Raw genomic sequence first — 13,883 nt, 5'->3', positions numbered from 1 at the left:
GACTGGGCCATTCTAACACATTCAGGTTTTGAACCACTCCAGTCTAGCTTTGGCAATGTGCATAGGATGTTTGTTCAAATGGAAAGTGACTCCTCTCCAGTATCAAATATGTTGCAGACTGGAAGAGGTTTTCTTCTAGGATTGTCCTGGATCTGGCTTCATCCATCTTGCCCTCAAGCTTGACCAGTATTCCAGTTCTTGATGATGAAATGCATTAACATAACATGATGCTACCACCTGCATGCTTCATTGTGGGGATGTTTTTCTTGCCACTCTTCCATTAAGCACAGCTTTGTGAAGTGTGTGGGCGTTGGCTGACCTGCAAACAGATTCTCCAATCGGAAATGTGGATCTCTCCAGCTGCTTTAGCATTACTCTTGGCCTCTTGGTTTCTTCTCTGAATAATGCCCTTCTTACCTGGTCACTGAATTTTGGTTGACAGCTGTTGCTGTGCCATGTTTTTTTTTCAAATGATTAATAATGGATTTAATAGTGTTTGGATTTTCTTTTCTTATATCCTTGATTAATACTTTTCCAGAAGTTTGTCTAAGACTTGTTTTGTTAGCTCCATGCTAGCTCATGATTCTCTTTGTTTAGATGTGTTCTCTAACATGTACTCCAACATGAATACCTATGCAATCACAATTTTTTTATTGTGTAAATAACTGTATATGCATTCTATGTCAACTATATTGATCTTTCCTCCCATTTCAATATTATGGGCTATTTTGTGTAGTTTCCTGATATATAATCCTGAATTAGGTCCATTTCAGTTTCACTTCATTTCATTCAAGTTGTAACACTACAAAATGAGGAAATTTCAAGGGAAAGAATGTATCCAATGCACTGTAGTTATACACTTACTGATGGTAGCCCATTTGTACTATACAGTACACAATTTGTCATCCCTGCTCTATCTATCAGTGTAATTGGGACCACCAATGACCAGATATTATGTACATAGAGGACCTTTCTCAATGTAGCAGTAACATTGATATGATAGTGGCATGTGTTGCACTGTTATGAGAGTATCAGTCACAGTAGAGCAGCATTCACCTCAATGTCACTGCTGGGTTGAGTATAGTCTACCAATAAAAAACACAGATCGAATAAATGACCTGTACATCTACAATGTGGATCGGTAAGGTAGATGTGGTCCGCTGCCCAAATATTATTTTGCAAGTGGTGATTTTTACATACTGTACATAGCAACACCTAGGCTACATTGAGAACTAGTACAATAATAATAGTATAATCTTTTGTTTTATTTAACCATTACATGTAGATATGGCCGTATCAATCAACATACTTTAGAGCCACGAGAAATCACAAGCACTCATCCCTGAAAATGAGTTAAAGGGTCTGTTAATTAAGCAAAACGTGTAACTCGACCATGGTATTAAGCAGGTATAGAGATGTCATTTCACAGATCAGTGTGTCTACACCCAGGGCAGCTGTGTTACTCTGTGATCCTTTCATTGTAGCAAAAGGTTATGACCTCTATTTTAATTATATCACTTGATTTAGGTAGAAATTTAATTTAGCTTTTTTCATTCTTGTAATTACTGGTCATTTTCTTCTGACTAGGTTAATTTTAACTGTCTTCCATCCTCTTCAGGGATTCCATGTCCATTCTGAAATAAAAATGAAAGCCATTTGAAGCATCCATCATCCTTCTAGTCATTATCTTCTTTCAAATAAATGTTATCTACCTCACTTCATTATTATTATTATTATTATTATTATTATTTTATGTACTTAAGTATCCACATCTGCTTTATCTGTACCACATTTTAATATTTGCTAGGTCTGTTAGGAGGCAGTTTACAGGTTCTACGTTTAGCCCTTAATGTATAAATCTATCAAAACATCTCTTTCCTAAGCCCCAGCTAGGACTTTTGCCTGATGTAGGAAAAAGGTTCTAAATAAATGCATGCCATTTATTGCTGTAAAAGTGCAACAATGATCTATTTAAGTATTCAAATTAACAGCGCATTTGTACTCAACGTAATGTTATTTGCGAATAGTAACAATTTCCAATGCGCACTCATTGCAATCACACTTTTGCTGTGGCTGAATTTCAAATGCTGTTCTATTTACTGTAGATTGAGATTAGATATAGTGCACAAGATTAGATATAGCGCATAAGATATAGCGCATGACTGTATGAGTACTCGACTATAAAATTACTCAAAATGCCCATCATTAAAATAACTCAATACCATTTAAAATGGCCTTTTGAAGTACCAATACAGTAATTTTTACAACCTATGGTTTCTGTTAAAGTTGAAGGCTGTTTGGATAATATGAAAGAGGTTGGAGGCAGTTACACAGGTTTTTAAAATAAATATATTCATATCATATTCAGAAAGGAAGAATTTGAATTTGTATTGGGTTTTTTACAATATATTTTACAATACAATATTTGACCCTTTTCACACTTGTGATAATTGCTATACTGTACATGTTTATTCAGTGTGACATAGCCCTACAAATGTCTGCCATGGGTGTTCAATTCAGTTGAGCTTCAATTATTTGCTAATTATGTTTTGTATTAATTTTGTATCAGTCTTGAGAACGGAGAACCTGCATTTCCTTGTATGATGCACCATGATCCTTGGAGCACAGAATTTTATACTACTGTATTTATGTGATGACAATTAAAATGTATGAATTTACCTGAATAATAGTGCTCCTGCTTTGTTCTGTCCCATTCTCTGCTGATTGCTGCAGTAATTACACCGCTCTCGTTGGTGTGTGGGTTTACGGTTTCTTCGTCATGGTTCTGCTGGCGTTGGACTTCTTATACTATTCAGCCATGAACTATGAGGTCTGTCGTGTCTATCTGGAGAAGTGGGGACTGGGCGGTCGATGGCTGAAACAGGCCAGGAACCAGTGGCACAGTGCCGCCATAGCGCAGGAGGGAGAGCCGAACTCAGGGACGAGTCTGAGCCACGGCCCTCACCAACAATATCATCCCAGACAGAGTTTAAGAGGAGAGGTGGAGAGTCCTACCCTACAGACCTCCACAGCATGGTGAGTCTGCTTAACCCACTCTCAGGTAGAATTCATAGCAAGTTGGGACCATTTTGTAGGGTTACATATTATTTCATATAAAACTATATAAACTTGTGTGTCATCTTAAGCATAACCATAAAATCCAAATTTTTCTAATGGATTCATATTGTGTCCATTTCAACAATATTTATAGAAATATAATTATAAAAACAATTATATTTTTCATATTAATAGCCAGTTTAATGTTGCCAACTTAAGTCTTTTAAGTCTTTAAATCCCCATGCTCACAAGGCAGTTCATTTTTTTAAAAAAAATTCCAGTTCTGATGGGTTCTAGGAAGATTAGTACAATAATATACAATAATAAATAAATAAATAAATAAATAAATAAATAAATCTGCGAGCAGCATTTTGGGGCCAAACACCCAGACACAGTGAGCCGCAAATTCACAAACGCGCAACAATTGCTGCATAACCAATCACAGGAAAGCAGAGCCATAATTATAGGCAAAGGGATTCAAGAATGATTTGTAGTTTCATGCATTTGCCAGTCTGTTATGGGAGAACAGTTCTGAATATCATTTTTCTTCAGACAGGTCTCAAGATGATGTAAGCTAAATTTGGATGTGAAGATTGGACAAAATTTAGAGGAGGAGTAGCAAAAATAGCACTTAGATCGAAGCATTTTCGGCATGTTATTGTAACTTTTGACCAGTAAATGGTGCTGTCACGAAATTTGTTGCATAGCCTTAGGGCTTGGTCCTAAATATGCCTACTAAAATTTGTATCAGTGTGCAGGGTTGTTGCTGAGATACAGCCTCATTTCCTGTTTGGCAGCGTTGCCATCAGATTTGTTGGCACATTACGGCCAGACCATTTGGCATATCAACATTCTTTTGATAAGTTTTGTCCAGGTTGGTCTGAATATGATGTATGCCAACCTTGGTGTTGATTGGACATAATGTGTAGGAGGAGTAGCGAAAAAACCTCCAAGAAGGTCAACAGGAAGTACACTTGAATTTCAGATGTTGGTGTGAGTTCACTTCAGAATATCACAGGGAATTATAGGAAAAAGGAACTGTGAATTTAGCACAAACTCTACAAATTATATAAGGAAAAAAATTGACGCAGTTCTTGACCACAAGAATTGTATTACACATCCACGTATTACACACGTATAACTGTATTACACATTTTACATTAGTCAGCTAACTTAGCTAATTTTACAAAACTGGCCTGTCATGGATGTGTAAATGGTTTTGACTGTCAGGCAGCTATGTCAAGTGGGAAGGTTTTGGGAGGCAGAGAAATGACCACACTTCATTTAAAGCACTGAAAATATATATTTTTAAAAACCCTACAATTTACCAAAATGGGCAGGGCAATCGACCTATTGGGCAGTCCAACTCATGGATCCCAAAAAAGCTGTGTTAAAACTGTCACTACTGAGAGATTGTTGCATCATTGGATTTGCTATTAAATTGCTTTCCTACTTCATAACCCACCCCCGGAAAAAAAAAAAAAAAAAATCATTCTTAACACACTGTGTGTTTTGACTTTTGATATGAAAATGACTTGCAGATGACCATGCAGAAAGAATGAAAGCAGTTATGATGGAAGCATATATCGAACATTAAGACTTAAATACTGCTAAAACAATGTTGCATTTTCGATTAAGCTCATTTAAAGATGTAAAGTGTGTCAATTTTATTCATTTTGTTTTTCCACTGTTCATATTCGCTGTTCTAATGCAGCTCGGTAAGTGTATGTTGGGGAAACCAACCTGGTACAGTACCTATACAAGTATTTGCTGTAGACCATCATCTGTTGCTGTGCACGAGTTCTCAGCCAACCTCCTACATGTCCATTAGTGGAAAGAGACCGCCATCGGACCCCCACTGACCAAATGTTATTTAAGTTGTGGACCATTCTCAGAACAGCAGGGACACCTATGCCTTGAGAACTTGCCAGCGCTAAAGCCATTCTTGGCTGCTGATAGAAGATAAAAGGTGTTACCATCTGGGATATGCAATCTGAGAAGGAAAGATCCATTATTCTGTGCCATATGTTTCATATGTGTAACTTCACGGAAGGTTAATGACGTAGAAAATGGATTACTCTGAAGCTAGCGAAATGCTTTGCATTCTAATGCTAGTGTAAAACGCTAGACAAAAAAACTGTCCATAGAATATAATTTATTTCCAAAAATGGCAATGAACCACTCAGAATGGGTCTGAAAAGGGGATCTGAGGCAGGCAAGTGGAATCTAGCGTGAGATGTAACGATGTGTCTTGGCCTTTGAAGACAGGGAAAGGGTTCTCACAGTGTGGAGAGAGATAGATGCACTTCTGAGCTGCATTTGCCAGGCTCTTCAAGAAGAAATGTGGAGCCTGTAACATTAGACTAATATTACAGACAGTGTTTTTATTTGATTTTCTTTTCGTCATGAGGCTTGCATTCCTGTTTCTGGAGCCATAAATTGGAATTGGATTTCTTTTTATCCTCTGTGTCATTGAAGAAATTGGGTCTATTAAGAAACTATACATACTATAGTATGAGAACAATATTAAGGAGCAGTGCAGGGTATAGTACACCTCTGGGCTGAGATTAAATAAACTAGGGCAGACAGTCTGCAAAGTTGGATTTTAGTGTATAAATCCTTGTATTAGATAACATAGGATTTATCTGATGTGAAATAGCCCACTCAGTAATGCAGCGTTACTACTGGGGCCGGTGTTTAGGACAGTTTTTCCAAACCTGAGGCTGTTTGCTCAGACAGATCGGTCTATGTGGTCAAGTGTGAAACTTGTTTTAAAATTTGGGTGCAATCCAAAGAAACAATTTCGAGTCCACCTGAAAACGGTGATCTATTGTTTGCTTTAACTGAGCTACATCTTCACCATGTATGAAAGCTGTCTGCTTCTAGGACGGGGCATGGAATATATTTTTGTGATGTATATTTTTGGGAGCACTTCATTTACTCTTCCATACATCAAAAATCCGGTTATCAATGTTTTCACGTAGACTAAAGATGGGTCTCACGTCATCGCTGTTATGTAGCAGATTATAGTGTAGTCATGAGTTGAGCTTTGTGATGAATGCGCAACAGAAAACACACGTCTTCTTAAATAATAAAGGTGTATTGTATGCCATATATGTTTTTATATGTTTGTAACATGCTAAAATTTTTTCACAATGTTATGTGAATGATACTATAATGTAAGTTATGTATAGAATTGTAATATTTTATATATATATATATATATATATATATATATATATATATTAGAGATGCAGCGATACTAAATTTCTCAGCCGATACCAATAACCAATTATTCAGAGTGATATCCGCCGATACCAGTAACCCATACCGATAGTTCTGCCTTTTCTGCCTTGTTTTAAATTAATAATAATTAATTCCATAATTCTGAAGGAAATACAAATAAAAAATTTATTCTCTCCATTTCAGCAAGTTGTTTCACAGTAACTGGTCTCATAAACAGAAAACACATCACTCACATTAACATGAACACATGAATTAAAATCTGAAGATTAAAGTAAGATTTCTTAACTTATTGAACGTTATTAATTCTTATTAACATTGACTGAATTCTAAAAATCCTCCTGTTAGTCTCACACTCACTCACCACAAACAAAAGCATTTCTACTTCATCACTGAACATCAAAACTGGTAATATATATTATCAACTTTTTTATATATTAACATTAAATGGATATGAAATATACCACTCTACAAATATATTTTTCTTTGCAATATATACTACTTTATTGTCCACTCAACTTCATTTAAATCTTTCGACAGTGTACCGGCGCTTTAGTTCAGTGTGAGCAGCGTGGCAAAAAAAAAATAAAAAAAAAATTAGACTCGATGTGGAAACTCCCACTTCACTGCTGCTCACTTCCGGTGTAAAATTTTTGCAGTGCGGAGATGACAAACTGCAGTTTTGTCGTCATTCCACACAAGAGACGTCATCTTTACACACAGCATGAAACCCATGTGTCAATTTTGATTGACAGGAGATAATCGCCCTGATCATTGGATGTTTTTAAACTATCGGCCCATAGCCGATTCAGGCCAAGTGACAAAATGCCCTTAGACCAAATTTCCCTCAATACTTGCCGTACAAGTCTGTTAGAAGATTACATAGGACACTGCTGGGTGTCTGTGTGTAGGTTGATGGGAAAGGGGAGGGGTGTGAGCCCCCTGCTGGGCAAACAATTCACACCACTGCACAATAACATTGGTATAGAGATTAAACGGACAGCACAACTTAAGCATTTTTGATAGTAAACTGCCACAATAACATTATAACTTTTAAACCTAGTAGGCTAGATAAAGAAGAAATACTTATGTAGAACTGCTAAATTCTTAAAGCCCTGAATGTCTATTTTCATATGAGCCATTAACCACTACTGTGAAGTGTGACATCCCGAGAAAATTCGACGCTGAACACGGGCAACATTTCCCAGGAAATTTGGGAAATTCCATTTTTTTTGCCATTTTTGGTAAAAAGAGTTAAGAAGAGTTATGCCATGTGAGTTGGTGCAATGGAAGGATCTTATGCCGTGTTTTAAAAGAATCAATTTCTTTCTTTATAACTAATACTTATACTTTTAAATGGTAAATGGTCTGCTCTTATATAGCACTTTTTTAACTAGCGGTTCTACAAAGCGCTTTACACTGTGTCTCATTCACCCTTTCACACACACACTCACACACCAGTGGTAGCAGAGCTGTCATGCAAGACGCTAACTTGCCATGGGGAGCGACTTGGGATTCAGTGTCTTGCCCAAGGACACTTCAGCATGTGGAGTCACGTGGGCCAGGAATCAAACCACCAACCCTACGATTAGTGGCCAACCCGCTCTACCACCTGATCCACAACCGCCTCTTTTAATTAATATTTACATATTTAACTAATACTTACTGCATACTTTTTAACTATACCTCTCTGTAGTGTTTTATGAGTAAAAAATGTGAAAAGAAAGTACAGTAGGCGGTGTAGCTTGCTGCCAGTCAGGGCAAACTACCACCAATTTATTATTGGTGTTTTACAAAATCCAGTCATGTTTATTCCTGGACAAATGATTTCAATACACAATATAATACGAACTCTTTTTCAGATTTATTGTGATTACACTATGCTAACCTCCACCTACTCAATTTGTAAGAATTGGCTAAGTCTACAGATTGTAGTCTCAGGCAGATCTGTATTTGAGAGTTAAAATGAAGTTATTAAACCAGACAGACTCTGATATTTCAGCTTCTCGGCATGAACCGTGTACAGCTCAGGGATTGTCCTGAAACAGAAGAGCTCCCATATCACCAAACCTGTCTAGCCCTTATACCACATTGGTATTGCTTAAAAGCTCTTTGCAATGCATTATAAATGAGGACTGAGTCATGTTTTAAACTAGGCCAAAGAAATACAGGAGTATGGAAATGTCACCAAGTCTAAAGCCATAGGAATTGTACCATGTGCATGAGAGGGCAAACAAGAATATTTAAGGTTTAATTAGGCATGGTAATAGTCTCTGGCTCGTCATTCCAGACTTAATTGCTCATATACTGTATACAGTGCCCTGTGGAACTGCTGACCTTCATAAAAATGAACAAAAATGTTTGTATAAAATAAACATTCACTTATGCGCTCATTTTCAGTAATCACTTTAGCTTGGTCAGGGTTGCAGTAAATTAACATTACAGACAATAATTACAATTTTACACAAAAACAACTGGAGAAACTATTTATGTTTGTTCTAGCAAAAAAAAAAATTCTCATTAACATTACTTTTTAAATAGTAGCATTTTCTTTTCTTATCATATTTAAAAATATATAAGCCAAAATTATTGGCACCAAAAAAATATTTTATAAAATGCGAACAAATTGTCGTATTTAGTTGTACCACATTTATCCATATAAAACAGTCCTGCAGGCTGGTTCAAGGGGTTATTATAAAGACACTTACACGTGTCACAATGTATTGCAGCTTTACATTTTTATATATATATATATATATATATATATATATATATATATATATATATATATATATATATATATATATCACTGGATGAGACCATATATATATATATATATATATATATATATATATATATATATATATATATATATATATATATATATATATATATCACTGCAATGTAATATTTTCTACATTCATACTACTAACACATGTAAACGTATGATATGTGTGATACAGTGGTGCTTGAAAGTTTGTGAACCCTTTAGAATTTTCTATATTTCAGCATAAATGAGAGCTAAAACATTAGCAGACTTCCACACAAGTTCTAAAAGTAGATATAATATTTAAACAAATGAAACAAAATCATTATACTTGGTCATATATTTATTGAGGAAAATGATCCAATATGACATATCTGTGAGTGGCAAAAGTACATGAACCTCTAGGATTAGGAGTTAATTTGAAGGTGAAATTAGAGTCCGGTGTTTTCATAAAGTGGGATGAGAATAAAGTTTGAGTGAGCGCCCTGTTTTAGTTAAAGAACAGGAATCTATCAGAGTCTGATCTGAACATGTTTGTGGAAGTGTGTCATGGCACGAACGAAGGAGATTTCTGAGGACCTCAGAAAAAGAGTTGTTGATGCTCATCAGGCTGGAAAATGTTATAAAGCCATCTCTAAAGAGTTTGGACTCCACCAATCCACAGTCAGACAGATTGTGTACAAAAGGAAGAAATTCAGTTCCATTGTTACCTTCCTCAGGAGTGATTGACAAACAAAGATCACTCCAAGAGCAAGACGTGTAATAGTCCACAAGGTCATAAACGAACCCAGGGTAACTTCTAAGCAACTAAAGGCCTCTCTCACATTAGCCAATGTTAATGTTCATGAGTCCACCATCAGGAGAACACTGAACAACAATGGTGTGCATGTCAATGTTACAAGGAGAACGCCACAAGGAGAACATTGCTGCCCATCTGCAGTTTGCTAAAGATCACATGGACAAGCCAGAAGGTTAATAAAAAAATGTTTTGTGGACAGATGAGACCAAAATAGACCTTTTTATTTTAAATGAGAAGCATTCCAGCATAAGAACCTTATCCCGTCTGTGAAACATGCTGGTGGTAGTGTCATGGTTTGGGCCTGTTTTGCCTGGATGACTTGCCATCTTTGATGGAGCAATGAATTCTGAATTATACCAGTGGATTCTAAAGGAAAATGTCAGGACATCTGTCTGTGAACTGAATCTTACGAGAAAGTGGGTCATGTCGATGTGCAGGACTGATCAACAGTTACCGAAAACGTTTAGTTGCAGTTATTGCTGCACAAGGGGGTCACACCAGATACTGAAAGCAAAGGTTCACATACTTTTGCCTCTCACAGATATGTAATACTGGATCATTTTCTTCAATGAATAAATGACTAAGTACAATATTTTTCTCATTTGTTTAATTGCACTATAAAAAAAACACTGGGTTAAAAACTGGGGGGGTTTTTTTTAGCCCAATGGCTGGGTAAATATAGGACAGAACACATTTTGGGTTAAACTAACTCATCAAGTTAACCCAGCAAATGGGATGCTTTTCAACCCAGAGGATGGTTTCATTTGTACCAAATCACTGGATTAATTTTATTTCATAAATGGGTCAATATTTTCAGGGTTACTTTTACCCTTTGAAAATGTCAAATATACCACATTATAAACAAATATGTCAACATGGTATCTCCTTTATTTATACACAAGAAGTCGTTCAGAAATGTATTGCGAGAGCTGCTAAAGTGGTGTTTTAAATAATATATTTAAGACAAAAACTTCAGATTTTGATTGAAGGAAACGTTTAAAAGATCCAAAAAAAAAAAAAAAAAAAAACAACTGAGTAACCGACTTACGATCCAGTGGGCATTACAGACAAGTAAGCCTAAGCTAATGAAGATAGCGGTGCATTTAATGTCATGTAAACTGGACTGCTATTGCACATTTTTGCTTTTTCTATTGTACTGTAATAGTCTTATGGATAAATGTATTGATACGAATCTAGTCTCTCCAAATAAACCCCAAAACTACCCAAGACTGAGAAAATAACCCAATTACATGGCGCAAAAGGCTCAAACCAGAGTTTGGGTAGAAAATATAACCCAGCAGTTTTTTGTTTTTTTTTTAGAGTGTGGGTTCTCATTATCTACTTTTAGGACTTGTAGATTTGTAGATCATATTTATGCAAAAGTATGTATAGAAAATGTTCCAGCACCACTGTAAATAAATCTTAATTAAATTAAATTGAACGACCATGTTGGTTAAACTAATAATACACATACATCCTATAGTAGTTTTCAGGTGTTTGTCAGGCATATTGAGTAATCATTCACAGTTCAGGCTGGAAAAAGTAAGTGAACCTCTGGTGCTCACAACTTCTCCAAAAGCTAATTGGAGTCAGGCATTTCAATTAAGGAGAGGAGATTGGAGACTTTCAAGCACCAGTGTATATATAATGACAGCGTGCACTCGAGCTGGCACAGACTCCACAAGTTTGTGCAAAACCTTATGATCCATTTTAGATCAAATCCATCAGCGTGTCGTCTGAACACATGCTTCAGTGCAATAACACCCATCTTCTTTATGATTGACATCTCTGTTGTTTGTACAGACCCACCATATTCTCCTAGTAAACAAGCACACAGGTAGAATTAAACCATCTACATACCATGCACATGAGCTTAAGGTTACATGAGTAATATTTAGCTTATATTTTAACACCAAAAACCGTGGTAAAAGGCCAGCCAATTATCATGATCTACAGCCCCAATTCCAATAAAGTTGGGACACTATGTAAAATGTAAATAAAAACAGAATGCGATGATTTATAAATCTCATAAACCCGTCTGTTATTCACAACAGAACATAGAAAACATATCAAATGTTTAAACTGAATAAATGTACCGTTTTAAGGCAAAACATGAGGTAATTTTGAATTTGATGGCCGCAACATGTCTCAAAAAAGTTGGGACGGGGCCACAAAAGGCTGGAAAAGTAAGTGTTACTAAAAAGAAACAGCTGGAGGAACATTTTGCAACTAATTAGGTTAACTGGCAACAGGTCAGTATGATTGGGTATAAAAAGAGTATCTTAGAGAGGCAGAGTCTCTCAGAATGAAAGATGGGATGGAATCTGGATGGAAGCAGATGTTGCTCTAACACCTGTATATACCTTTCAGCATTGATGGTGCATTTCCAGATGTGCAAGCTGCCCATTCCATAGGCACTAATGCACCCCCATACCATCAGAGATGCAGGATTTTGAACTGAGCACTGATAAATAGACAGATGGTTCCTCTCCTCTTTAGTCCTCTTTAGTTTAGAGCAGGGGTTCCCAAACTTTTCCAGGGCAAGGCCCCCCAAATTGCATTAACATTTGACCGAGGCCCCCCTTTTGCAAGATGTATTTAAAACACATTTTACGCTGATCACTGGCTGATCAGCTTTAATTTATGCTCCGTTCCCATTGCCCAGGAAAGCCTTTCCCTTCATAAAAGGAGCCATCGTTTATTATTAAAATCATTCTGTAGATGCATGATCTCCTCATAGCAGTGTTTTGGGGAAGCTCAGCTCTCTGTTTGCTAACATGGAAGCAATTCGAATGTGATCATTTCCTAATAGGTCCAAATATGAATACGGTAGAAATTGAAGTCAAAAACATGTAGGCTACTTTCCTGTTTATGTTAGAAGAAAGAAAATCAGACACAGTATGAGAACAATAATGCCTGTGTAAATAGCTCTAGGTGGAAACCTAATTAGATTAATGTTTATACACAGTAGGCTATAAACTCAGCTTAAAACAAATGTGTTTACCTTCCGTTGATGCTTACAGAGTGACCAAATGTCTTCATTTTATTAAGAGTGAGTCCAGCTGCAGTGGGTGTGTGAAGCTGGCTGTTGCTTTGTAAGGATAAAAACCTGGACCATTTGTTTGGTTAATGTGAAAAGCAAGGGCTACATCACATCTGTCAGTTGAATGTTCTGCACGCATACACACTATATAGGCTATTTTTCAATTTCTGTCTTTTTTTATGGCTACAGTTTGAATTTGTAAAAAAAAAAAAAAAAAAACCGAAATTACAGAATGTGTCTCTCTGTTTTTCTCCATCTAGATACTTGAAGCTTGACATATTAGGATGTACTGTGCTTAAAGGGCAGGAGAGGCCAAGGAGAAATAGCCTGACTGACTTTTCACGAAGTGACTCTCTGGGTTTATCTCCCTTTCTGTGATGTGGAATTATTTTTATTTTTGTTTGCTCCACTGTGATGTTCAGTGCGGAAACCTACCTAATATAGTCGTCTGATCACCCGAACATCTGATCCCTATCTGCGCTATAGGATAAGCACTATGTCTGACCATTGAGCTGCAAAGCATCCTGTTCTAGGTACTATAAATGTCTGCCCACGTCAAGGGAAAAGTATGTTCTCCCAGCACAAGGTGAGATGGACGTCCGATTTTTGAGACTGCAGTAAACACAAGGCTCTACAAAACTCTAGATACCTGCTGTTCCCTTATACTTCTCAGCAGGAAAAGCAGAGGATATTTTATTTATTCAACGATTGGACTGGTTCTGGTTTCTTTAAGTTAAAGAAATTTGGCTCGAAATGTGAAATTCAATTCAAGACTTAACCAAACAAAACAACAACAAAAAGCATATTGTTCATCTGAGGTTTTTTTTTTTTTTTTTCTCATTTCCTTTTAGAAGTCATCCAAAATAATCAAGACATGGGTTTGAAAAATATTGCTTGAAAGTTTGTATATGATCAGAATTAGTGTTCATAATTTTTTTAAGGAAAACCACGACGATAAATACTCGACGACGACC

The 13,883-nt window shown here is 36.4% G+C and overlaps 1 protein-coding gene across 2 annotated transcripts in view; it reads left to right on the top strand.

The window, feature by feature from the left end:
* The window catches only part of shisal1a (shisa like 1a), a 37,432-nt gene extending 24,094 nt beyond the window's left edge, over positions 1 to 13,338 (top strand). The window contains exons 4-5 of one of the 2 annotated variants that reach the window (XM_053650232.1): positions 2,734 to 3,036; positions 13,170 to 13,338. In XM_053650232.1, the coding sequence (XP_053506207.1) occupies positions 2,734 to 3,036; position 13,170 (304 nt within the window). In that variant the 3' untranslated portion in view covers positions 13,171 to 13,338. Of the gene's footprint in view, positions 1 to 2,733; positions 3,326 to 13,169 lie in introns of those variants that run through there. The other variant, XM_053650231.1, reaches the window with a different exon arrangement.
* The last annotated feature ends 545 nt before the right edge of the window (positions 13,339 to 13,883 follow it).

The sequence above is a fragment of the Ictalurus furcatus genome, chromosome 19 (genome assembly GCF_023375685.1).
Source record: "Ictalurus furcatus strain D&B chromosome 19, Billie_1.0, whole genome shotgun sequence".
Classification (NCBI taxonomy): Eukaryota; Metazoa; Chordata; class Actinopteri; order Siluriformes; family Ictaluridae; genus Ictalurus; species Ictalurus furcatus.
Note: the sequence above shows the minus strand (reverse complement) of the source record. Positions and strands in the feature narration are given on the sequence as shown.